General features: G+C 38.9%; 1 protein-coding gene across 2 annotated transcripts; it reads left to right on the top strand.

Annotated features, from left to right (window-relative positions):
- The first annotated feature begins 139 nt into the window (after positions 1-139).
- LOC137273113 (cyclin-dependent kinase 9-like) lies at positions 140-12,471 on the top strand. 2 transcript variants are annotated; one of them, XM_067805570.1, is made up of 4 exons: positions 140-326; positions 3,178-3,259; positions 6,224-6,314; positions 7,096-12,471. In XM_067805570.1, the coding sequence occupies exons 1-4, from the start codon at positions 232-234 to the stop codon at positions 7,938-7,940; spliced, it is 1,113 nt and encodes a 370-aa protein (XP_067661671.1). In that variant the 5' UTR covers positions 140-231; the 3' UTR covers positions 7,941-12,471. The 2 variants fall into 2 exon arrangements, with proteins under 2 accessions (XP_067661671.1, XP_067661672.1); XM_067805571.1 differs by having other exon boundaries at positions 149-326; positions 7,099-8,028.
- The last annotated feature ends 13,430 nt before the right edge of the window (positions 12,472-25,901 follow it).

Here is a 25,901-nt window from a genome sequence, read left to right as displayed (position 1 = left end):
CGCCGTTTCTTTCATTTTGCTGAGTTATTACACAATAATAGTCTGATTGCTAATAATAATAACGTGCGGATTATAATGGTTTGTCTTTCGTTGGTTATTTATAAATTTATGTATGTCAGTATTTCGCTATTCGCGTATTAGATGACGTAGTAAACATACGCTGACAAAACAATCTTGATCGTGGTCGCGCAATAATGTAACATCGAAGATAACAAATCTGCTCTGTCAGCAATGAGTAGCCAAACGGAAGACCTTGTGTTTCCCTATTGTGAAAATGCCAGTGAAAAATATGAGAAGCTCACAAAAATTGGCCAAGGCACTTTTGGGTAAGACGATTTGAAACTTCCGAGCAACACAGTCTGAATCATTAAAGTGACTAATACAAGACACTATTAGGGATGACAACTTCTTTAATTCTTTTAACACGACGTTTCAAGGCTAATTCTTGCCCCTTCGTCAGGTGGATAATGAGCATAGGTAACACTGCAGAATATATATAGGTTTCCATGAAGCCAGAGAGGTAAGATGTACATACAAGCACATAAATGTAATTAGGTATGTACAATCACAGAGGAGAGATGAAAAGGAGGAATGTTATAACAGTACATGGTTGTTTACACAGCTGATAGACTGACAGTCTATGAGTCCTTGTTGACACACCAGGCAGAGGGTAGGTACACGCCTTGATCTCTATTGATCTGAGGTTCTAATCTTCTGATATTGATTGCTTCCCAAAGCTTCCTTCTCCGCCAATCACTGATCAGCTGTGTAAACAACCATGTACTGTTAAAACATTCCATGGTTCCCCGGAAACATGGTATGGCACAGTATTTTTAAGACATCCACAGTTTACATTGACATTGATCAAAGATATTTAGTCATGATTGAAATGAACTACAGGTGAATCTCACAACATCGACCATTGTGTTATTGAAGATGTTGGTAGTCCGTCTATAGATCATATTTTATTGTGTTCAAATCACTATTAGGGTACAGCTAGGTACATCAGAAATACACTCCTGGACCTCCTGTGCATTTCTGTAAACATTGCAAAGAAATCAGAATACAAAAACATACTCTAAAATAACTTCAATCTGCACTGTGTCATTTCCTTTATCACACCCAGTGTTCAGGGTTTTTGACGATAGAAGACAAAAATGTAATTTTTATCTTTAATATCCTTTTAAAGGGGCACTGATGCAGAGCGAATAATGTTTCTCACCAATTGTCTAATTATGAAACCAAACAGCAAACTGGTCAGCACCCGCTCCCTCGACCTTCATGGACACGGGGACTAGGCTCCTGTCCACATTAGCAGAATTTCTTCTCCCTTAGAAGTGAGGAGGACGGATGCCCATCACATGCCATTATTTAAAAATATCTATGGTATTCCATGTCTGATTGTAACAAAATATCCTTCAGCCTAGTTATTTTTCTGATGCCTGAATGGTATAGAGACTGGTCCAATTTGTTCCTATTTCTGTGTTTTTTTACCTTTTTTTTTTTGATTCCACCAACTTTTACATGCCTTTGAAACAACTCAGAAATAGCGTTGATGACATTGTATCTGCGAAACTGTAGCCACTTGCCACATCTGGGTATTTTGTATTTTGTTTTCGACGATGAACCATACTTTTCCCTCCACACTGCAAGAGAGTGTTTTGATCACATGGCTTCCTGTTTCATACATAACCTTTGACTAGAAGACGACAGATCTTGTTGAATTTTGCATGCTGTTTTTTGTTATACAGGCATCTGAAGCGGTATTAATGATTGAGGGTAAATGTTATTGATGTTTATTTGCTCTTTACATAACTTAATTTCTTGATTTCAATTGTCAATAAAACGTCTCACGACAGGAACTGAGCATCTGCCCTACCGATGAAACTGTTTGTGTACTCTGATCATGCACATACTTTCTCGATATAGCACTACCACTGCAGTCGTCGAAATCACCAGAACGTCAAATTCATTTCAATTTGGGATAACTGATGCTGTTTTAGTAGTTGCATTTGATTGCATAATATTAGAAGTCAGTATACTTAGTAACACATATTTCCACCAATTCACAATACCACTGGCAGTCATTGAAATGGAATCACTACATGCAGTATGAGATTAGAGTTGTTTGATATGGACTTGTCCCAAGTTTAGGGTACAGTGTGTGTTTTTGTATTTTGTATTTTACATTTCTGTATACAGAAGAATACATAGGGTACATATCTGTAGCCGTAGGGCCAATACCGACAAGGACTCCTTCAGTGTAAGTGTTCTGTTTTTGCTTTAAGGACCAGTGCATCAACAGTTCTGCATTGAATGTATTGGTACCTTGTCTTGTCATAAGAATAACAAGGAAGTTGAAACAGAAAAGGTTACTCAGATGACAGGATTGACAGCTCACACTGTCAGTGTTCATAGATGGCGTTTCAAAGTAACCAGCACTGGGGCCTGGAAGTTTCATACGTTTGTCTGACCCACTGATATTCACAGGACCCATAGAATGAAATTTATAGACACATTTCAGATTTAACATTTCTAATAACTGACATCGAAATTATTAACAAATGTAAAATTTATGGACACTAAACAAGTATCAGATATAACAGCTTCAGTCAAAGTCATGGTGAAATATACTGTTGGACACTGGGACTGTTGTAGACTTTCATTGAACCGTCGGTAAATGTGACAAATCTATCTGAGGGTCTGACACTATTCGTGAACACTGCACAGTAAGTCTGAAAAGGAAACCCGGAAAGGCAGTCTGCAGCAGTAATGACAAGCTTTGTAGTGATAAGAAAGAAAGTCTAATGAATATATTGATACACTGCAAAATTTGACATTTGTTTGTGAAACTGTGAAAAAATCTTCATGGCATTATATGTCTGACTCCATACTGGACATTTTCACTTTTAATTTGATTTAAATTCTTAAGGGCCTATTTAGAAAGGAGACCCAAAGTATCAAGTATTTTTCACCTGTCCTTTTACTCTTGCCCAGCAAACACTGCTACACAATTACAATGTGGCTGCATTTTCAATATTTCCAAGGTAAATAAATGAGTTGAAGGACTGGTTTGAAATTAATAAGAGAAGTGTTATAAGTGTGTTATTTCTGTAGAGTGACAAACTATTTATATGTTAAATTGATTGTTACTGATAACTGGTTGCATTGTCACAGGGAAGTGTTCAAGGCCAGGAATCGTGAGACCAAGAGCTTGGTGGCCATGAAGAAGGTGCTCATGGAGAATGAGAAAGAAGGGGTATGCATTTCTGTTGTCCTTTATAGTATACTTGGCAACATTCCATCTACATGGTGGCAGTAAATGAATCAGTGTCCATATCATTCTATGTGGAAATGTCGGGCACAAGTTACAAGAAGAGGAGGCAGGGACAGAAGCCCAAGAATTATAGGAAACCATCTCCAGTACTGTGGTGATGTGACTGTGCGAGAGAGGAACAAGACACCTGTTCGTTTAAAATTATAAGTGTACAATCGCGATACAAAAGTGTAATATTTTGTACTTTGGCTTATTTCCCTCGAAACGATGCCATCGGGAGACCGAACCCAGTCATAGCGGGTGAGGTGCATTCAAGTATAACGGCAACTTCCCATTGGCTGGTTCATTTGCTGATACACTGAGGGCTCTTTGTGTGTAAAGAAAGATGATCTGTTTGTTGGGCATTTTAGAAGTATGGCTAGTCACCAAGAAAGTAAGATTCTTTATTGATAACAACTTCATTTATTGTACTTGATGCGTCGTTTCAGTATGGATTCATATACTGTTGTCAAACAAAATCATATAGACTAGAAGAAGTTGTTATCCATAAAGAACGTATATAGAGATGTTGGGTTTTGTAAATACACGTTCTCTGAATTTGTGTTCGATCCAATCAAAAATCATCTCAGTAGAGATGGTGATCTACTGTGTGGCTGGAAACTGTCATTCGTCCAAATGCAAAGCAGAACTTCAAACTGACAAGAGTTTGCACCTGTTTCCGTCAGATAAAGTCATCCAATAAAAATGGATGTAGTTTGTTTGCAACCCACAAACATAAAAATACGTAATGTGTACAAGTATCACACCTGTCTAATTACATAATGTGGTAGATACAAGACTCGGGTGCACGAGTCATAAATCAATTTATTTTGTTTATGGTGTACAGCCTGGTGTTAAGTTCAAACTGCATATGGTCAATGATTGAAGCTGTGTATTGCATATTGTCTTTAACAGACAGGCAGGCAGACATACAGATGTCAATAAACCAGACATTGATGTGATAGAGGCTGCTTACTACAATCAACAAGTTTATTTATGTAACAAATAGATTATTTACTTGTTTGTGTACACAACCATGATTAGACTACTGCTCACAACCTCATACTCCGGGCATGCATACTGTGTCAAGCTCCGTGAATCTATTCACAGCGCAGGGGGAAATTTAGTGAATCGTTTGAACTCCAATTTCACGGGCTTTTTTTTCATTGCATTTTTTCCAACTTTATAGTTTGAATTGGCATTTTTGATGATTTGTTTCGGTAAAAGGTATCAGAATCTGCAAAGTTGTGTTTTATGTTGCATGTGACCTTTAAGAAAACCAGACCATGGGTGGGTACCAGGTCTATTTCTTTATGTTTAAGATCTACCCCAGTCAGGCTAGAATATCTTACATTTGGTTCAAGTTTTGACTTGCTGGTTGAGTTGGTGCACTGAGCAACCGGCCATCTAGTTATGGATGACATCTGCCCTGTTTACCCTAGCACTGACCTGAGCTGGGTGAACACACTTGATCAGTCGATATGCTCAAGAGGAGCACCTGAAACGTATAACAAATACCATTGTATGATAAACATGGGTAACACTGGAATGAGTGAAGTATGAGCGCATGAAGATATGCATCCTTGAGTCAAATTATGCTGAAGTGGTGAAGGAGGGAGTGGCGCATACATCCAAGTGAACTGTTGTTAATGTAGGAGCTTTTATTGGTGTGTGAATTAGTGTTGATTTGAGAACTAGTGTTTATGTGAGAACTAGTGTTGATGTGACAACTATTGTTGATGTGAAAACTCTTGATGGTGTGTGGATTATCTTTTTCTGTAGATTATATCCATGGGATGACCAGACAGACTACCATGGTTTTCCGAAAGCAAGCCATCTTGTTTAGAAACTCTGTGGACTACTATTCGGAAAATATTTCCAAATAGAAGCTTGTGGGCTTCTATTTAATTCCAAAGTGTGTCAATTGAGAATAGCCTCCCCTTTCTACAATACAAATAGTCCATGTTATTTTTTCCTGTGTATATCTTCATGAACATATCTGTTTACGCTGTTGAGCGATGTCAAATGCAATGATCATTTGTGCCATGGATTGATTCGATTGAACCCCATAGTTCTCATGACCAATTTTTTGACATTTCAAAGTTTTGAAGAGTTTGTATGCGATCCGTTTCATTGCATAGTTATTGTAATATTTGTGAAAGTAATATTAAAAAGACTTCCTTAAATTATTGCTTTATGGCTTTTTATTCCACACGATTGTCACTTTCTTAATAAAAAAACATGTTTCCTAATATAAGCCTAGGCCTCTATCTGGTGTCAAAGTTCACTTGTCAAAAACCCTATTTCCCATATAGAAGGCCTGGTAAAACCCTGGTAAGTTTCTCATCAAGACCACCAGTACATGCTGTCTGATCCAGACTAGGTTAGAGTTGGTTGTCATGACAGTCAGCTGGTTGACTGTGTTTACGATACCTTTGACTTTGGCCTCAAGTTGCGATTGGTGATCTTGGAGAAGGCTATCCAACAGTAGACAATATGCAAGTGTCAAAGTCTGTTGAAAATTACTGTAAATCACGAAATTTTTGCATCATGATATTCTGAGAGAAGATGAAGGAGTAGACTCCAGTGTTGTTAGTGAAGGACTAAAATACAGTCAAACACCATCTTGTTGAGGTTGAACGATCTATATATATATAATTTAAGGTCAAACAGCAACATGGTTACTAAATACAATAAGTTGGTAACAACTGAAAGTTTGACATAGGTTTCACTCAACAGTGTCTGACTGCAATAAAACTTTATTAGAGATTCAGGCATGTATTTGTCCCTTTTGTGAAATGGGTATAAAAAATGTGTGACGCCTTTTCTGGTGTCCCCTTGCGGTGATGTTGCTAGAACAGGGCTAAGAGTGGTGGAAAACTAACTCACTCACTCCTTTTTTATCAGTTCCCCATCACGGCTATACGAGAGATAAAGATACTGCAGCTCCTCAAGCATGAGAATGTTGTCAACCTCCTGGAGATATGCCGGACAAAAGGTGAGAGGACTGTACTCACACAACAAGGGTCAGCACTGGGGTTAAAATTGTGACTGAAGATCAGGAGTCTTTTGGCTGAGTGTTCTAAGTGCCTTATGTGCAGCAATTTGCTGCCTCCACTCACATCTGTTAAACACTCTAAAATGCATTATTCAAATCTTGTGTCTTCTTGCTTACACTTCTTGGTCAGTCAACAAGCGCTTCAGTTCATACTGTCTACATGTTAAACTTCAATGCTGTGGTGTAACTGACGTTGGATTGCGATTGTTAAGTCTGCGGTAGCAATTAATTGATGGTAGAAATGAAAAACTATCAATGCATCGATAGTATGTGGGACTATTATTAGTTTTGTATTTGACTTCTGTTGATTGATTGCACAGCGTATAATACAGAAAGTACTAAATTCATTCACTTTGATTTAGAGTTATCTGCCCCTGTTACCTTGTAAACCTGACATGCTATTTGGAGTTTGAAATTGTGAATAACAGTAAGTTTATGTTTCAGATATGAACATTTTCCAACTGAAAGGGGATGGTGGGGTGGCCTAGTGGTTAAAGCATTTGCTTGTTACATGGAAGACCTGGGTTCGATTCCCCTCATGAACACAATGTGTGAAGCCCATTTCTGGTGTCCCTGCCATGATATCCCAGGAATATTGTTAATAGTGGGGTAAAACCATACTCCCTCACTTCATCTGGAATTCATGTAGGAGTTGAAAATGAAGCCCAAGTTTTGAAATTTTGTCTTTAAGATAATGACATTTGTTAATTGTTGTTTACAGCAGGACCATACAACCGCTTCAAGAGCACGTTCTACCTCATCTTTGAGTTCTGTGAGCACGACCTGGCCGGTCTGTTGAGTAATGCAAATGTGAAGTTCACGCTGGGGGAAATAAAGAAGGTCATGCAGCAGCTGCTTAATGGCCTGTACTTTATCCACAGCAACAAGATCCTCCACCGCGACATGAAAGCAGCCAACATCCTCATCACCAAGAATGGTACACTCAAACTGGCTGATTTTGGTCTTGCTCGAGCATTCAGTGCTGCCAAAGGAAGCCAGCCAAACAGATATACCAACCGAGTCGTGACCCTATGGTACCGACCTCCAGAACTCTTGCTTGGGGAGAGGAACTATGGCCCCCAGATAGATGTGTGGGGTGCAGGGTGTATTATGGCGGAAATGTGGACTCGATCGCCTATCATGCAGGGCAACACAGAGCAGCACCAGCTCCAGCTCATCAGCCAGCTGTGTGGCTCTATCAACCCAGAGGTGTGGGTGGGAGTGGATAAGCTGGATCTGTATGGGAAGATTGAGCTCCCCAAAGGCCAGAAGAGAAAAGTGAGGGAGAGGTTAAAGCCATATGTTCGGGATCAGTATGCCATTGATCTTCTGGATAAACTTCTCACCTTGGATCCATCTAAAAGGTTGGACTGTGACACTGCTTTGAATCATGATTTATTCTGGTCGGACCCCATGCCGACAGAGCTGACACAGATGCTGTCCCGGCATACAACATCAATGTTTGAGTACCTGGCCCCACCCCGTCGTCGTGGACCTGTCCATCCTCATGCACCAGCGCACAGACCATCCCACAATCCTGATCAGCATTTTGAAAGGGTTTTCTGATTGGTTGTTGGGTCAAGAAGGTCATGTGGTTTGTTGTCTGGAAGAGAGTGATTTTGAGATAGTTGTTGAGATGTCATGAGATGAAGGGTAGCAGACATGTTCTGCACTATAAAACTCTTGTACTGTTGTAACCTTAAGTTTCAACACACATTTATAATTAGTGTTGGTTCAGGTTCCTGGACCTAAATGCATGAAGTTGTAAAACTGGATAGTAAAACATTAGTCATATCTGTAGGGTTGTAGTTGTTTCTGATACTCCCGTCAAAGGTTTCTGTTGGGTAGATAGTTACTTTTTGTTTGTAACTCAATGACCAGGGTACAAGTCAGTATATGTGTTTGATACTTACTGTTTGATGTTAAATTCATCATATATGTGTGTATGTAATGGTCAACAGTAAGCTATGCATAGTTCAGGAAGAATGTCATGAAATTAAATCTTCACTTCCACAATTATTTTTGTTTCCTGGAGTGAGCATTTTGACATATTTGTCAGTTGAAAATGATGAAGATGTAGCATTTGATGAAGAATCACATGATCTGTATAATTATTGTGAAACATATTGTTACTGCATTATGTTGAGAAGAAATTGTTGTCTTCTCCAACTGGACCACAGAGAAAATGGATTATGGGAGGGGAGGTAGATTGGTCAGTGATTGGAGAAGACAGAGGCCATCAATCATGTTGCCTTTAGTATTTGGGCTTGATCTTACACATTGGACATTTTCTACTCGAGAGTTTCTTTTAATGGGAGAAAGTGTGCCCAGATAAGTCAAGAGGGAGACTTCTTCCGCATGTTCTTCCATCTTGTTACTGTGTAGAGTGCCACTGATGTAGGATAATGAGTCATCAGTGCTTGAATACGATCATGGATGTCAGATGTATTTTTACGGAGAGGTAGATGTTGATTGCTCAAAGACAGTGATGGATCTTGGAAGTGAATATGACAGGATATCTTTCAGAATATTTAAGAATACATAACTAATTCAGTGAAGGGTGAGTTGATTCATCAGTTCTAAGTTATAACATGTTTGAGGATGTAAGGGTAGGTATCACAGAAATCAGTTTCCCCTCACACATCGTTTATTCCAATACTGTAGTCTAATAACAATGATAGTCACAATGTTGACAGATGTTTTTGTCAATTTTCAAAAGAATGATAGGTATACATAGCAAGTTTGTGAATATTACTTATTTTATTAGTGTTCATTTGCAAGTATTAGGATACTTATGGTAATACTACAGTAGATGTAAAAAGAAATCATTCTAGCAAGGACATACCAACAAAACCATGACATTTAATGTACAAAATTTACACTATACACGTACCATGGCCTGGCCTGTATTTAAAACAGATTTAGAAGTGTATGTGGACCAATCTGGGAATTCCAGGTCGGGATCAACAATGTACACATTGTGTAATCTTTCTGAAGTGGCATTACAAACTGACCATGTCCAAGCAATTCTTAGTGACAAAAATACATCACTCAAACCGCACTGATTATGTGAATCCCACCCTAAAGTATGAGCAAGTTGTTTATGTTTATGGAGATTTATAGAAGAGTCATTAATCACTTACGGCCAGACCAAGTTTATTTCTTGTTTTTTGGAGTAAACTTAATTCAAAATTTCTAATTCAGTGTATGTATTGATTCCAGTTACATCAAGTGTCTGGCATTTTTCATTCCCAATGAGTTAGGGAAGTTAACTGTTGTACTTTCACTAAGTATTGACATGCTATAAAGCTTAAAAGTGCCAGTGGTCTGTTTTGTGCCTTTGTCATGTTGCCAGTTTGAAGCAGAATCAACTTGTTACTGCGATGGTTCTAGTTGGTTTCATTATTATGAATTTTCAGTTATCCATGATTTGATGTCATTTTCTGTGTGTTTGAATATGTGTGTTGGTAGTAGCTGTACCTGCAGCAATGCAGTTTCTATGGCTTACACTGGATGTTAGTTTTCACATAGTCTGTTTTGATACATAACACTGGTGTGTGGCTTAATGGCAGCTTGTCTCCAGACTCCAGAAATGTTGAATATTATATGCTATTTTTTATAATATTCTCAAGTTTCAGGATTTGAGATCTTTTAGGAGCACAACATGGTTTTAAGGAGAATGTTTGCAAGATAAGAATTTTATCATATACTTTCCTTTTATCAGAGCAGCAAGTTTTAATGTTTAAATTTTTATTGTTAGCTCAGTGAGTTCACTTTTCATGTGACTCTGCTAACTGTTTCAAAACAGATGCGTTGTTACTGTGTACGACTGTAGATAAGAGTTAGAAGTTAGAGGGCCGAAAAGCAGTTTGTAGAAAGGGGCAGGCTTATCTTCTGGTTACTTTTTTGCCAAGTTTTGTTTCTGGTGGTAAGAAATGTCATTGTATTGCTTTGTGTATTGTTTAGGAGAGTTTAGTTTATGTCATTTTAAAAGAACCACATGACACAATATGAACCTGCTTATACACAGACCCTTCAATAGTTAAAAGCTTTGGCAATAGGCTCCACAGATGTAAATGTTGACAGTCCTTCTCTTTGTATTACCAAAGAAAAAAGTGGAACACAAATCTTGAACCTTTGTTTAGAACAAAGTCGAAGATGTTCACAGTGGACAAGCAGTCTTAATCCAAAATGGTGTCTTGAAGAGGCAAATTCAAAATGAAAAACTGAGTATTTTAGTCAGGCTTAATATCAATGTTTGAAAGTGGCAGACTTTTTTATGGCAAATGATGACATTAATTATGTGAAATTTCATGATATTGGCACTACAATTCACCAGTTTCACTTTTGTGTGAGTTTAGTATAACACCACTTGCAGCAGTTATCCAGCTTTATGGCAAATTCACCAGCTTGAGAGTGATTAAAGGGTCTTATAGTGCAGATATTAAAAGCTGTTCACTGGTCATGATGGGACCATGGGTTGAGGTACCCTCAATGTTTATGTTCCCTGAGCTTGAAGGGTAAAACATCGAAAGTACCTCAACCAGTGAACAACATATTTTTCTTACTGAACACTTCAGTGTTAATTTTGAACTGTTTGAAGCAGAGGCATCAGATCGGACACTTTAGCCAACCTGTGTGAATCAAACGATTCGAATCTTCCATCTTAGTAAAGTCACTATGATGTAATTACTCTTATTAATATTCACAGGGACTACGTTTGAACGTTTTGTTGAAATTTATTTATTGGAAAGAGAGTCAAATGTTTTCGTAGCCATCGCTAAATGTTGTGGACGACATGAGAAAAACAGATTTAGAGTTATCTCCCTTCCATCAATTTCGATTCACAAAACATCAGTAATTTTTGTGCATCATATGTCATTTAATGTTATTCGAGATAAAAACTTGACTACCACGAATGAGTTACTATTGGCAGCGGGGTGTATTGCAAAGCACTTCTCTTGTACAGGGGGTGCATTGAAAATAATAGAAGAGCGCTCAACCAATCAGACAGCGACATTTATGTGTGAGGTGAAATAGTGAATAATTAAACAGTCTTGTTCTTTGAGTTTTGTTCCTAATGATTAATTTTGGTAGGGTTTAATTTTTTTTATTGATTGCTGACAACTGCAAATAGCTGCAATATTGCAGATGCGACATATTCAAATGTTAATCACACACTTAATGAAATCACTTAATGAAATCACTGAAGGATCTAGTGTGTCAACCTTTCAAGTTTGAACCGACTGTATCACATATCATATATTGGGGTGCCCATGTTGCACCGCCTTGGACATGCAGCAGGTCAATACACTCTGCTATTTCTGTGTCAGGTGATATACCATTCAAAAAAGTAGGGGCTATTGGATTTACAAGATTGATAAAATACAGTTGATGAAGCCAAGGAGGAAACAGATGATGAAGAGAAAATAAGAGAAAATGGGTCAGTTTATACCGTATCTTTGGAAATAGAGATACATAGAAAGGATATCATATGATACTAGTATATCATATCATATATCATACCAATGTCATTTTATGTTTCCGACAGAAGTGACTAATTTAGGCAGGAGTGTTGTAAACATGGTATATTGTGGGCACGAATGTAATATTCTGTTTGTTACTGAAGTCATTAGATTGAGGAAAATAAACCCAAATGTACTTTCATACATGGGCTGGCTACCTGCCGTCACTCTGTGTAGAACGCAATATCACAGAAAAGTCGTGACAACATTACTATGACAAATTGATATTTTGCCCAAAGGCATTGTATGAAAAATATGAACCCGGATATGTTCGCCTTCACAGGTGATAAATATTAGTTTTCCTCATATGCATTGGCTTTGGATAGTGGTATGCTCACAAAATGGAATATTCCTTACCCTTTTGGAATGATATATCTTGAAAACTGTGGATTCTACATGTCAAATGGCTACAAGCATAAAATTATTGAAACCATCACTGTGTTTTGTTTGACAGACATAAATGGTTTTGGTACCATGGTATCTTGAATTTGTTTATTATATTTTATGAATGATTATTTGTGTCATTTATTTTAATCATTTATAGCTTGAATAAAGATGGAGAGCCATGAAAAGTTCTTGTGTGATGTTCATTGAACAGACTATGTATCCACTACAGAGTGTTCATAAAAATGTTAAAATGTACCCAGTCTGTTTATTCCAAAGTCTACTCATGTGTAAAATGTAATATTTGTCCAGATTTACTTCAAAGGAAGGTGTTGCATACTCAGTCCCTATTTGATTTATTGTTGATTACTGAGTTGATAGAGAAATTGGAAACTTGTAGTTATGATATTGAGTTACATTCAGGCATATCATATGTATTCTTTTGACTATTCGCAGCACAAAGCCCATTTCTGTTGCCCCCAGTCATGATATTGCTGGAATATTGCTAAAAGCAGTGTAAAACTAAACTCACTCACTCATTGTTCACTGATGTCAGTCCCATGTCTGACATGGTGGATAGAAAACTGTTGGTTTGCTGGTTTGTTGTATAACTCAACACTGAGCAGTATTCCAGCTGTATTCCACTGTAAATAGTTACATCTGGACCAGACATTCCAGTGATCAACTACACGACCATTGATCTACATACATGGGATAAGATGGTGTATCAACAAAGTCAGTGTTCCTAACCGCCCGAAGGCACATTTTACAACAGGTATGGGTTGCTGAAGATTAATTATAACCTAGATATTCATATTGTAACTATCAACTCATAATTTTAATGAAACCAAACTTTTTGTGTTCAAGAAATTTATATGTAGAAGTGAAAAGTGGTATTAACAGTGGAGGCGGCTGGGAGAAGCTTCATGTCATAAATTGTTTGGCATTACTTTGAACATAACTTGTGATGGGTGCCCCATGCAGAGAACATTTGTACACACGGACTAAGAAGTAGTGCTGTTCTGAATAACTGGAATAACTGAAGATTGGTGGCTATGATCAATTTTCTCATAATCGAACACAAACGACTTAGGAACTACTGTTTTAGTGTTTGAAACACTTGGGACATAACTTACAAGTTGCCAGGGCCTGAAAAGGTATTTAATTCTTCATGCTATGTATTTTCCAAAAAAATCAGAAACTGGACACAGGAACAAGTTGAAGTTTTGGAAAATATTTGACAAACCAATCCACGATGAATCCCAACATGTGTAGGATGGTTGCCTTTGAAAAAAGAATCGTTGAACAAGAACGTTTGTGTTGAAAGACACCTTACATGGACTGCACGCGCATCATGAAATTTCGAATACACAAAGCTATTTAGAGGGTGGTCAAACAGATGTTACATTTTGAATTATACTTTCTGGGTAAAGTGCAGATTCTAGTACCTTTTGGGTTGAGTCCCATTCGAACCCACACCCTCACAGTCAGACACCTATTCCCCAGCGCACAAAGTCAGCCACCGCGCAACCAAAGCGGCTGGGTAGACAAGAGGTTAAAACATATCTACCTCGTCATTAGCATTGGCGCGGGGGCGAGCTGGTTAAAGTGCCCGGCAAGTGTTCCAGCGAGGTTGAGGTGTCGGGATCGAGCCCCCCTCCCCCCCCAACATATCTACCTCGTCATTAGCATTGGCGCGGGGGCGAGCTGGTTAAAGTGCCCGGCAAGTGTTCCAGCGAGGTTGAGGTGTCGGCATAGAGCCCCCCTCCTCCCCTCCCCCCCTCCTCCCCCCCCCCCCCCCCCCCCCGTGGCCGGGTGTAAAAACCTTGAAGTCTATTTTGTGTGCGGACTCTTTCCGTGTTGTCACAACCCCTACTGTACTGTACAGTACACAACCCTGGTCCGCTTAAAAGATTCCACGAATTAGTTGGTATATGACCAGATGGTGGCCACATAAATACGTGCATACACCCAGTTGCGGGTACAGCAACGTGCAGTAAACTTGGACAAAGTACTGACTCTGTGTCCCAGTCCACCCAGCTGTGGGTGGACCTTGTTAGGATGAGAGAGCCACAATAAACTCGGTGCGCCTAGTGGCAGCAAGAGTTGTACACTCCCCAGGGAGTTGAGACTGATAAAACGATGCGAAGTTGAATATTAAAAAATTTAAAAAGTTGGCTATAAATTGAGGTAAACGACCTCGCAAGCCGAAGTCATGTAAATCTCTTAAAATACCATATTTCCAGGTTCTGTCATATGCTTTTTCAAGATCAAAAAAGATAGACACAGCATGTTGTTTATTAATTAGTGCATTTTTAACAAATGATTCTAAACGCACTAAGTGATCAACAGTACTTCTGTTTTTGCGGAAACCACACTGTATATCAGTTATAAGGTTATTTGTTTCCAAGTACCAAACTAGTCGATTATTTATCATGCGTTCCATGGTCTTGCAAACACAGCTAGTTAATGAAATCGGACGATAATTGGATGGATCCGTATGATCACGTCCAGGTTTAGGTATGGGTACTACTATGGCATCACGCCATGAAGGAGGAAAGTTACCCGATGTCCAAATACCATCAAAAATATTTAGGAGAGTTTCCAGACAGGATTCTGGTAAATGTTTCAGGAGTTGATAATGTATGTTATCAGCTCCTGTAGCAGTATCATGAGCTTGATCAAGTGCAGTATGGAGTTCAGGAATAGAAAACGTTTCATTATAATCTTCCCCGTTATCAGAATTGAAATTAATAATTTTCCTTTCTTGTTGTTTTTGATATTGCTGGAATTTTGGTACATAATTTGAAGAGGAAGAGTGTTTAGCAAGGGTGAGTGAGTGTGTCAGTTAATGTTTAACGTCACATCGGCAATATCTCAGCCATATCGTGACGAGAACATTTAAATTAAATATATGCATATGGAAAAATCTGTCAACGAAGGACAGTAAAACAACTAGCATATCACAATTTTAATTAAAACTAGTATGGAAAGTTAAAACTAATAGCACTATTTAGACAATACATAATAAAAACAGACTATAGCTCGCCAACAAGTGAAGGTAGATCACCACACTAGGGACCATGGGGACTTACAGTACCTTTGCTACCTACATGGACCCTAGTTGGATTTACATCATCCCCTCAGCTGCTGGCGATTGTACGAAAGGTTAGCCAAAATTAAAACAACATGAATACTACTATTAAAAACCTGGTAGACTTAAATTTACTGTGAATGTTTGTGGACTTACGTACCCTCTCAGGAGGACAATAATTTTACAATACTTCAACCCCCTTTGAGGGTACAGCCACCAACAATTCAAGTTACTAATTCAAACTACCAATCATTAAAATACATCTATTTACAGAAACATACTATTCAAAATTCACCCAAAAAATCAATTTCTTTTAAAAAACCTATAATGAAATGAGAATTAACGTTGGTAAAAAGATCCTTCATTGTTTTAACTGTAAAATATTTATCACTTGTGATGGAGAATTCAACACAGTCAAGCAGAATATGCTTGACCGTGACTCTCTCATCACAAGGGATGCAAAATCGAGGATCCTCACCTTTCAACAGGTATGCATGAGTATATCTAGTGTGGCCAATACGACATCGTCGTAGTATGACCTCTTCAAATCTGGACTGACAACCCAAGTGGGTATAACCAATGTAAGGTTTTATCTCATGTAATTTATTTATACCCACTTGGGTGTCCCACTTCTTTTGCATCAGATCACGGATATAAGATCTAATGGTGGCTTTGTAATCACTGTAGGGAATAAGAAGCGGTGTCACAGATTTGTTTAGTGCTGCCTTGGCAGCAAGATCGGCCATTGTGTTCCCTGAAATGCCTACATGGCTGGGTAACCAACAGAAGACGATGTCGTATTGGCCAGTAGCAAGATTATTATACAATTCAATAATGTCAATTAAAAGTGGATGTTTACATGATAAATTTTTAATCGCCTGGAGACAAGAAAGAGAGTCTGAATAGATTATATATTGTTTACGTTTAGGGTGTCTTTGAATATATTTAAGAGCTGTTAATATGGCGTTAGCTTCAGCTGTAAAAATAGAACTACTATCTGGTAATCTAGAAGATATTGTTCTGGATCCAATGACAGTGGCACAAGCCACAGCGCCACCATCCTTGGACCCATCTGTAAATAAGGATTTATAATTGCTATATTTATGTTTTAATTGATTATATTCTTGCTTATATTGTAATTCATTAGTCTCTGATATTTTAAATGTGGTCAATGTTAGGTCTACGTGAGGCCTGACCAACTGCCAGGGAGGAGAAGAAAGAAGACGGGAGGGAGCTATGTTTTCCAGCTGAATCCCAGCAGCAGAAAGAAAAGGTTTAATTCTATGTCCCAGAGGCGGGACAAGAGAAGACATTTTGTTGTATAAATCCTCATAAAGGGGATTGAAAACACAGTTATATGCAGGGTTAGAATGATTAGAGTATAATTTAGTAATGTATTGTAAAGCTAACTTTATACGACGCTGCTCAAGAGAAGGTTCATCAGTCTCAACATAGAGACTGTCAATAGGTGAAGTTCTAAAAGATCCAAGACAAAGTCTCAGACCTTGATGATGGACAGGATCAAGAAGTTTAAGATTGCTTTTGCAGGCTCCACCGTAAACGATTGAGCCATAATCAAGTTTAGAACGAACTAGTGATCGATGGAGATGGAGAAGGATAGCTTGATCCCCTCTCCATTTTGAATTTGAAACAACTTTCAACAAGTCAATTGCTTTCAGGCATTTAGTTTTAAGTGATTTAATATGTGGTAAAAAAGTTAAATGTGAATCAAAGATTAGACCCAAGAACTTGGCTTCCTTCACAACTTTAATGGGCGTCCCATCTAGAGACAGTTCAGGGTCTTTATGGGGTTTATATTTACGACAAAAATGTATGCAGTTAGTTTTCGAATTAGAAAATTTAAAGCCGTTTTCAAGACACTATTTATTAATCTTGTTTAAACACAACTGTAGTTGCCGTTCAATGGTATGCATATTTTTACCACGACAAGAAATATTAAAATCATCCACAAATAACGATCCATCAATTGAATCGTTTATAACTTTTGATAAACTGTTGATCTTGATGCTAAAAAGAGTGACAGACAGAATACTGCCTTGTGGAACACCCTGATCCTGATTGTAATGGTCAGACAGGGTAGAACCCACACGGACCTGGAATTGTCTGTCATTTAAAAAGTTGGCAATAAATTTAGGCAAACGACCTCGCAAGCCGAAGTCGTGTAAATCTCTCAAAATGCCATATTTCCAGGTGGTGTCATATGCTTTTTCAAGATCAAAAAAGATAGACACAGCATGTTGTTTATTAATTAGTGCGTTTTTAACAAATGATTCCAGTCGCACTAAGTGGTCGACAGTACTTCTGTTTTTACGGAAACCACACTGTATATCTGTTATGAGATTATTTGTTTCTAAGTACCAAACAAGTCGATTATTTATCATACGTTCCATGGTCTTGCAAACACAGCTAGTTAATGAAATCGGACGATAATTGGATGGATCTGTATGATCACGTCCAGGTTTAGGTATTGGTACCACTATGGCATCACGCCATGAAGGAGGAAAGTTACCCGATGTCCAAATATCATCAAAAATATTTAGGAGAGTTTCCAGATAGGATTCTGGTAAATGTTTCAGGAGTTGATAATGTATGTTATCAGCTCCTGTAGCAGTATCATGGGCTTGATCAAGAGCAGTATGGAGTTCATGAATAGAAAACGTTTCATTATAATCTTCCCCGTTATCAGAATTGAAATTAATAATTTTCTTTTCTTGTTGTTTTTGATATTGCGAAATTTAGGTGTATAATTCGAAGAGGAAGAATGTTTAGCGAGAGTTTCACCCAGTTTATTAGCAATATCTGACTTATCAGTAAGTAATTGATCTCCATGTTTAAGATGATGGACACTAGATTTAGTACCTTTACCTTTAATTTTCTGGACCATGTTCCATACCTTGGATATAGGTGTCCGAGAATTTATTTTGGATACATAATTTTGCCAAGATTGGCGTTTGTTCTGTTTAAAAGTACGCCGTGCTTTAGCATTTAAAATCTTAAATTTATTTAAATTATGCACCATAGGATGGCGAAGGAAATAATGTTCTGCTTTTTTCCTTGCCTTCCTAGCTTGTTTGCACTCATCGTTGAACCATGGTTTTCTTATGTGTGGAACTACAGAGGACTTTGGTATACACTCATCAGCTATGGAATTCAGTTCATCAGAAAAGCATTTAATAGCATCGGGAACGTCAATAAAACTTTCAGGTTTAAGTTTTCCAGCACACAGTGTTTCATATAAAGCCCAGTTAGCCTTTTTAAAATTTCGTCTTGATGATGGAGGAACATCGGATGGAGTTACAGCTTTTAATACAGTAGGAAAATGGTCACTTCCACATAGGTCATCGTGGACTGACCATTCGAATTCATTTAGTAGTTCAGAATTTGTCAATGACAAGTCGAGAGCAGAGTAGGTCCCTGTACCAGGATGTAAATATGTGCTGGAACCATCATTATAAATACATAAATCATTGTCAGAACAAAAGTCCTCCAACAATTTCCCTTTAGTGTTTATATTTACACTACCCCAGAGTGGGTTGTGCCCATTTAAATCTCCCATTATAATACAGGGTTTTGGGAGTTGGTCATAGAGAGCTTGCAGATCAGTTTTGGCAAACGTCGAAGACGGCGAAATATAGAGCGAACATAGTGTAAACGCTACATGTAAAGTAATTCTCACAGCAGCAGCCTGCATATTAGTATTTAGTGAAACAGGGCTTTGAATAACGTTTTGTCTGACTAGAACGGATGACCCGCCAGTGGCTCTATCACCCGGAGGTGAAAAAGAATGATATGCATTAAAATGACGAAGGTCAAATGTATCTGTTTGTTTTAAATATGTCTCTTGGAGACATATCGCTAAAGGTGTAAAATCCTGGACTAATAGCTGTAATTCATGTAAATTAGTCCTCAGTCCTCTACAGTTCCACTGTACAATATTAGTGGAATAAACTATCTTTTGGGGGGATTTATTGGGGATCTACCCCGCACTCTTTTGGAGGGCGACAAGCTATGTTCCCTGGGATGGATGTGATCCGATACATCCATTTCCTCAAGTGATCCAAACTTGTTAAACAATTTGATTTTATTATCTGACCCCTTTGGTGCTCGATTTGATTTCGAAGTTTCTGGTCTTGTCTTGAATTTCGATTTTACAGTTTGTTTATCATGTCTATCAGACTGTGAAGGAGTTGTAGTCGAAGGAGTGATAGTCTTTCGCGTAGACTGAGCTGTATCTGTCTGAGTAGACTGTTCTGAGATAGACTGTGGAAGATCAGGAATATCTGAATGTACCCATGTGAGGTCAGTCTGACATGAGCTTGACGAAGTTAGTACTGGCGTAGTTGTTCCTTTTGATAAGGTTTCAGATGTTTTTGTGACAGAGGCGTACGTTTCAGTGTGCTCAGTAGATTGTACAATCTTTCTTGCTTCAGCAAAACTGACGTTCCTGGAGAATTTGACTTTATTAATTTCCATTTGCTTTTTCCAGATGGGACATTCTTTCGAAAAGGATGAATGATTTCCTGAACAGTTTGCACATTTTTTGTGAATACTGTCACAATCTTCGGTTACATGTGTATTCTCAGCACAGTGAGCACATGTAACAGACAATGTGCAAGTATTAACACCATGTCCGTAATTTTGACACTTAAAGCAGCGCAGGGGATTTGGAATATATATGTCAACATTGAGATTGCAGTAACCTTCTTTGATTGACTTTGGAGGTGTTGGAGCAAATATGTATTGGTTTGGACAGTCTCATTATGTCTCCGTGTTGTGAAACGTTTGACGAAAGATACTCCTTGATCTTTCATCTCGGACATTATATCGAGCTCAGTCATGTCTGTTAGAAGACGCTCACGGTCTCGAACTATACCTTTGCTTGTATTCAGTGTTCTGTGGGCAGAAACTACTACCGGGACTCCGACAAACATATCAGTTGATAACAGGTTGGTAGCTTGTTGTTTTCTGCTACATTCAATCAGCAGTGAACCTGATCGCAAGCGTTTGATATCTTTCACCTCACCTGCAATGCCAGAGATGCCTTTTGAAATTGCAAAGGGATTTAATTTCAAAGGAGTCTTGTCAAGTGTTCCAATAATCAAAAAACGCGGCCAGTGATCAATTTGTACAGAGGGTCGATGCTGATCGTCATTTTCCAACTGACGTTTGGTTTTTTTGTTAGGAGTTTGGTAATCCATGATTACTGGTATATTGGTTCGTCATCCGAGCTCCCCACCCACCACGGAGTATCACAAGGACAATGCTAAAGCAAGCGGGCCTCCAGCTTGCAGCACCAAGGATACTCGAATGATATACTCCAGCAGAAGAATCAAAAGATTAATAATTCCACCAGATCGGCCCATGAGCCACCGCCTTCTGGCATAGGACTCTAGGCAAAGTTCAGAACAACATATTTCAAATTACAAATATTTTAGACAATAACGCCAAGACCAAAGTACAGCAATTCCAAATGATATTTGTGCAATGATAAATACAAGTATAATCCATGCACAGGGCTTGGCATGACCAGCCGATTGGTCGAACCGGGCCCATTCGACCACCTGTCTAGGCGAAGTCAGGACCAACGTGGTGTATTGAGCAACAGGAACACGGTTGCAAGCTCCTATTGCCCTCAACCACCAGGATCCCCTCCTCCGCCGACACAGGGCCGCAACCCACGGCAAACGGGTTGGTGGACCAAATATCCCCCCGGGTCCACTACGGGGGTGTCGGCGAGCTCTTAGCGTTACCCAGCACCCACCACGAGGAGGTGGCTCGCCACGGGTGCCAAAATTTATATGTAGAAGTGAAAAGTGGTATTAACAGTGGAGGCGGCTGCGAGAAGCTTCATGTCATAAACTGTTTGGCGTTACATAAATACGTGCATACACCCAGTTGCGGGTACAGCAACGTGCAGTAAACTTGGCCAAAGTACTGACTCTGTGTCCCAGTCCACCCAGCTGTGGGTGGATCTTGTTTGGATGAGAGAGCCACAATAAACTCGGTGCGCCTAGTGGCAGCAAGAGTTGTACACTCCCCAGGGAGTTGAGACTGATAAAACGATGCGAAGTTGAGACTGACATCCAGTGATCGAGGGATACAAGTAGTAGTATAATTAATTATACTACAAACAGACACAGAAATATACTGCTTGTAGCCTCAAAACAAACTAATTTCACGAGAAGGGCAATCTTTGTCTGAAATAGAACCAATGACCGCAGGTGTTTGTTTTTCGGAGCATGCCACAGTATCGTCATGTATCAGATGAACACCTACCTCACATCCCCCCATCCCCCGTGCAGTTTAGCCCTTTGATAGTACAGTCACTATGTTTGTGCTTTAAAGACACATGAGGTATCCCCGGGCTTGAGAATAGACGCGTTACTGATGTTTACCGTCACGGGTATCTCCATGGCGATGACACACTGCAGAATCACGGCATGAAAGGGGCCCGTGAGCCTGAAAGGATCATACTTGTACCATGGAAGTGGATTGGGGACATACACATCCACGCCGATGTTAAAGTGGCCAGCTTTGATAGACCGTGGAAGGGATGGTCGCGAAAACTACGTGTGATATTGCCACCTGTTTTGGTGAACGATTTCACCACCGTGACACATTGATCCTCCAGCTCTAAAGCTGTGCCCTTCTCTGACAAATCACGGAGACAAGTTCTGTCTCTCGTAAGATACCACGGCAAGAGTTCCATGTTCTGGGCACAGACACAACAACCTCAATATTGGCAAAGGCTTGGTAGACAACAGACTGAGATATTGCTGTCTCCATAAACACCAGACAAGAGGCGAACCACAACGGGGATAGGCAGTCTTCTTTACTTCTCCATAAAGTCCAGGGATAGTATTCGAATTTGATAAGGGAGTTTGCTCGTTAGAAAGGAATCGCAAGTGAATCGTTTGCAGAGATAGTTTCAGCTCGACTATGTAGTACGGCTAGACGTTTCTGGTTTCGTTAAACCAGCTTGTGGGGATGCCAAATATTACGTCATCCCATACTCATCACACACGATGGAGTCTCAACAAAGACCATATCAAATAGCATCGGATATCCAAGCTACTGACACCGGGAATACATGGATATCATACTCAAGGCAAATAGCAATAATTGTACATCAAATTAAATGTCAGGCTGTTTTCTGCCAAGAAATTCCAAGCACATATTTGAATTGGAGGGCAACGTCACTGGTTTGGCCCATGAACCACCGCCGTCTGGTACGTGACCCAAGGCAATGAAATGTAATCGGTAATTTGGAAATGGTACATCGAAATGGCCAAGACCCAAAGATGAGTTTAATGTGCAATAATATAGAAGTCCACATTCAGAAATATATGCTAGTTTTAAATTCTGGATATATGATATTCTTGTTGTTTTGCTGTCGTTGCTGACAGGTGTTTTTATATTAAAAGTTTTTATTATGTGTTTTGACCTTGTTTTAGTCGCCATGTGGCTGGAATACTGCCGATGTGACTACAAATTTTAACCCACTCACTCAGTCACCGTATATATTAATATCTGACACGTCATGATATGGCTGAAATATTGCTGATGAGACGTAAAGACATGAACTCACTCACTCACTCCATCAGATCAGCCCACACGTGACGATCGGGGGTAGAATTGGCCTTCAGTAACCCTTCCTTGTCGTAAGAGGCGACTCACGGGATCGGGTGGTCAGGCTGACTCGCTGAGATGGCCACGATACGTTTACCTTTAAAAAACACCTGGCATTATCGCTATTTGTACTAATTCATACATACATGTAAATAATTGTTTGTGAACATGAAAAGGGTTTTTTCTGCTCCTGTGCAATGCGTTTCAAATGAAAAAAACTCTGTCCGCATTACCTTGGCAAATACTGAGAAACTCTATACAAACTTCAGATTACATGAGAATGTATTCCTATAAATGACGAATATTGGCTGACCTTTATCATAGTACTATAATATTCTCATCAATCACTTGAGCATAACATGACATGGCCAAAACACCTTAATCATTTAATTTTTTTTATGTAAACAGATCACTATGGAATGTGAACAATACCTTCTGACTGATCAAATCCAAATGTAATGAAAACGTTATTGTCATGCGTTTAGTAAATGACGAAAATAAGTGAAAATTGGCGAATTCTTAACAAAACGTTACACGAAAACGTAGCTATTCACATGCACGATATTTGCACGTGTGGTTAGCAATTGTATGCATGATCCTTCTGCAATTCATCTGCAAAAAGTTTGAAACTGGTTCCCAAGTTAGAGGAGAAATTCATTTTCGATGTAATATCACGCACGCAAGCACGCACACGCGCACACACGCACACTACTAGGCTACCTGGGTACCACAGCAGAGGGAATTACATGATTAGACAGTTGAAAATCAGTTATAACACCAGCTGCAACAAATTATGGTCTAACTGATTTCTTCACGGTCTACTTTGTTTCAAGGACATTAATATGTTTATCCCGAGATAAACTAACGGGATGTCATCGTCATTGCTTGCTAATAGCAATATTTGAATCGTTAACGTCAAGTGTGTTATGGCCTCACATCATATCGTCGCATAGATAGATCATGTTTCTGAACAGTTTGCCGAAACTGATTTTCGTCAACTTCCTTCGACAACATCAATCATCTGACGCATATCTCATACGGTTTTGTTTTTCATTTTACTTGAAAAAAAATAGTTTTGCTGTATTAAAATCAAACTGCATTTCTGGATTTACTTCAGGACAAACTGTAGATATGTCCGCGAGCCAAAGCTTGCCATTATGTGATGCAAGACGATCCTCTCTTTCGTAAAGGGGGTAGACATGCTTATCAGAATGATCTACCTGTGTGTCAGGTGGGCATAACTTAGGTTAGGCTTTGAATTAAGCTGGTTGATATTGAATTCAGGAGGTTTACAGGTGAAGGATCAATACCGAGGATGAGGTTTCTATCTAACTTATGAACCGACCGAAGATATACTTTTGATGTCAGTTTGATAGTTGGTATTCACTGATGATTTCAACTCTTATGCGACTGGCAGCTGCTGCTAGGAGATAGTAAGCCCTACGAAGGAGATAGTAAGTCCTGCGTAAGACTTAATGACTATTACGTAGGAGGTACTATGGCCGGAGGAGGTACTGTGTCTTACATTGGATATACTAAGTCCTACGCCCCCATCCCCTCTGTTACGTCCCCCAAATCCACGGCCTTTTGTTAAATACTAAATGACTATGGTGGATTTTACAAAAATGCCAGTATTCAGTGATTGTTGAGAAGGGACTGTGATTCTAGTCTTCGGTTGTTTCAGGTTAACCTTAGAATCCTTCTCCAAACAATAACTTATTAAAATTGTTATGTCATCCAAACAATAACTTATTAATATTGTTGTTATCAGTCGAATACGGACCACTGCATGGCGATATGATAAGTTCATATATATATTATCTACTGTTTTAACCTTTTTCAAGAATTTCACTTAAATATTTCATAACTTTCATCAAGCAGTTACACATGTTATTCAGAAATGGTACATCCGTCACGACAATTATATATGTCTAATTGCATAACCCCGTATTTGTTGGAACGGGGAGCAGTGAGAGAAGCCTATGGGTAATGTGCACGTGTTTACTCGTCACTCTCATCACCTGGGTTCATTTCCCCACATGGGTACAATATGCAAAGTTCATTTCTGGTGTCCCTTGGAATGATATTGTTTGAATTACCATGGCGGTGGTCGTAATAGTAAAATATCGACCTTATTTCAAAATGTACTAAACGGCAAAAGAAACGTCGTAATATTGGAAATGACATTTAAGTATCGTTTGAGTATACACACCGGAAGTCAAGGTTGAGGAAAACATATACTGTGGTCGTATGACCAGTTTTCCCAAAAAAGTATTGTTTTGAAATTGAGGTTAGAAATGTTTTAGCTTGTGGAAAGGGAGCAGTTAGCACAAATAAACACTGAAATCGAGATGCACACGTGCATTTTGCATGTGTAGCAGTATGTTATTAATGCTGTATTTTTCACAGCATAATATTATTCATAAAAATCATTAATCACATATTTCATAGACATCATTATCTGTTCAATGTTCATTTGTTCCATGTTGTCTGTGTCTTGCTGTTGAATGCCACCTCTGTACATCTTCACCTTTTTCTTCTGTTTCTGGAGCCTTGTCAACAAGGATTTCCCTTCACTTCCTTTCTATTTTTGGCCAGGTAATCCATTCTTTGGGAGTTTCCCTTTCTATTAATAGGACACATCAAAGACTTCCTTTGATGTGCTACCTATGTTCTTATTGGCTATTGTGCCCTCTGTCCTGACTTCCTTTGGCCACCTGTTTCCCACCTCACTTCACTTGCTGTTGCTGAGGTGGAAGCACCATTTCGTTTTCCAGGTATGGCCAATTTTCTAATCTATTTCCATCTGCCTCTTTACCTCATAATTCTCTATAAAAAGGTGCAAAATGTCTTTTAAACAATAGTAACATATAA

This window comes from Haliotis asinina, chromosome 2 (assembly GCF_037392515.1).
Source record: "Haliotis asinina isolate JCU_RB_2024 chromosome 2, JCU_Hal_asi_v2, whole genome shotgun sequence".
Lineage (NCBI taxonomy): Eukaryota > Metazoa > Mollusca > Gastropoda > Lepetellida > Haliotidae > Haliotis > Haliotis asinina.
The sequence above is the reverse complement of the archived record's forward strand: the minus strand, read 5'-3'. Positions and strand labels throughout refer to the sequence as shown.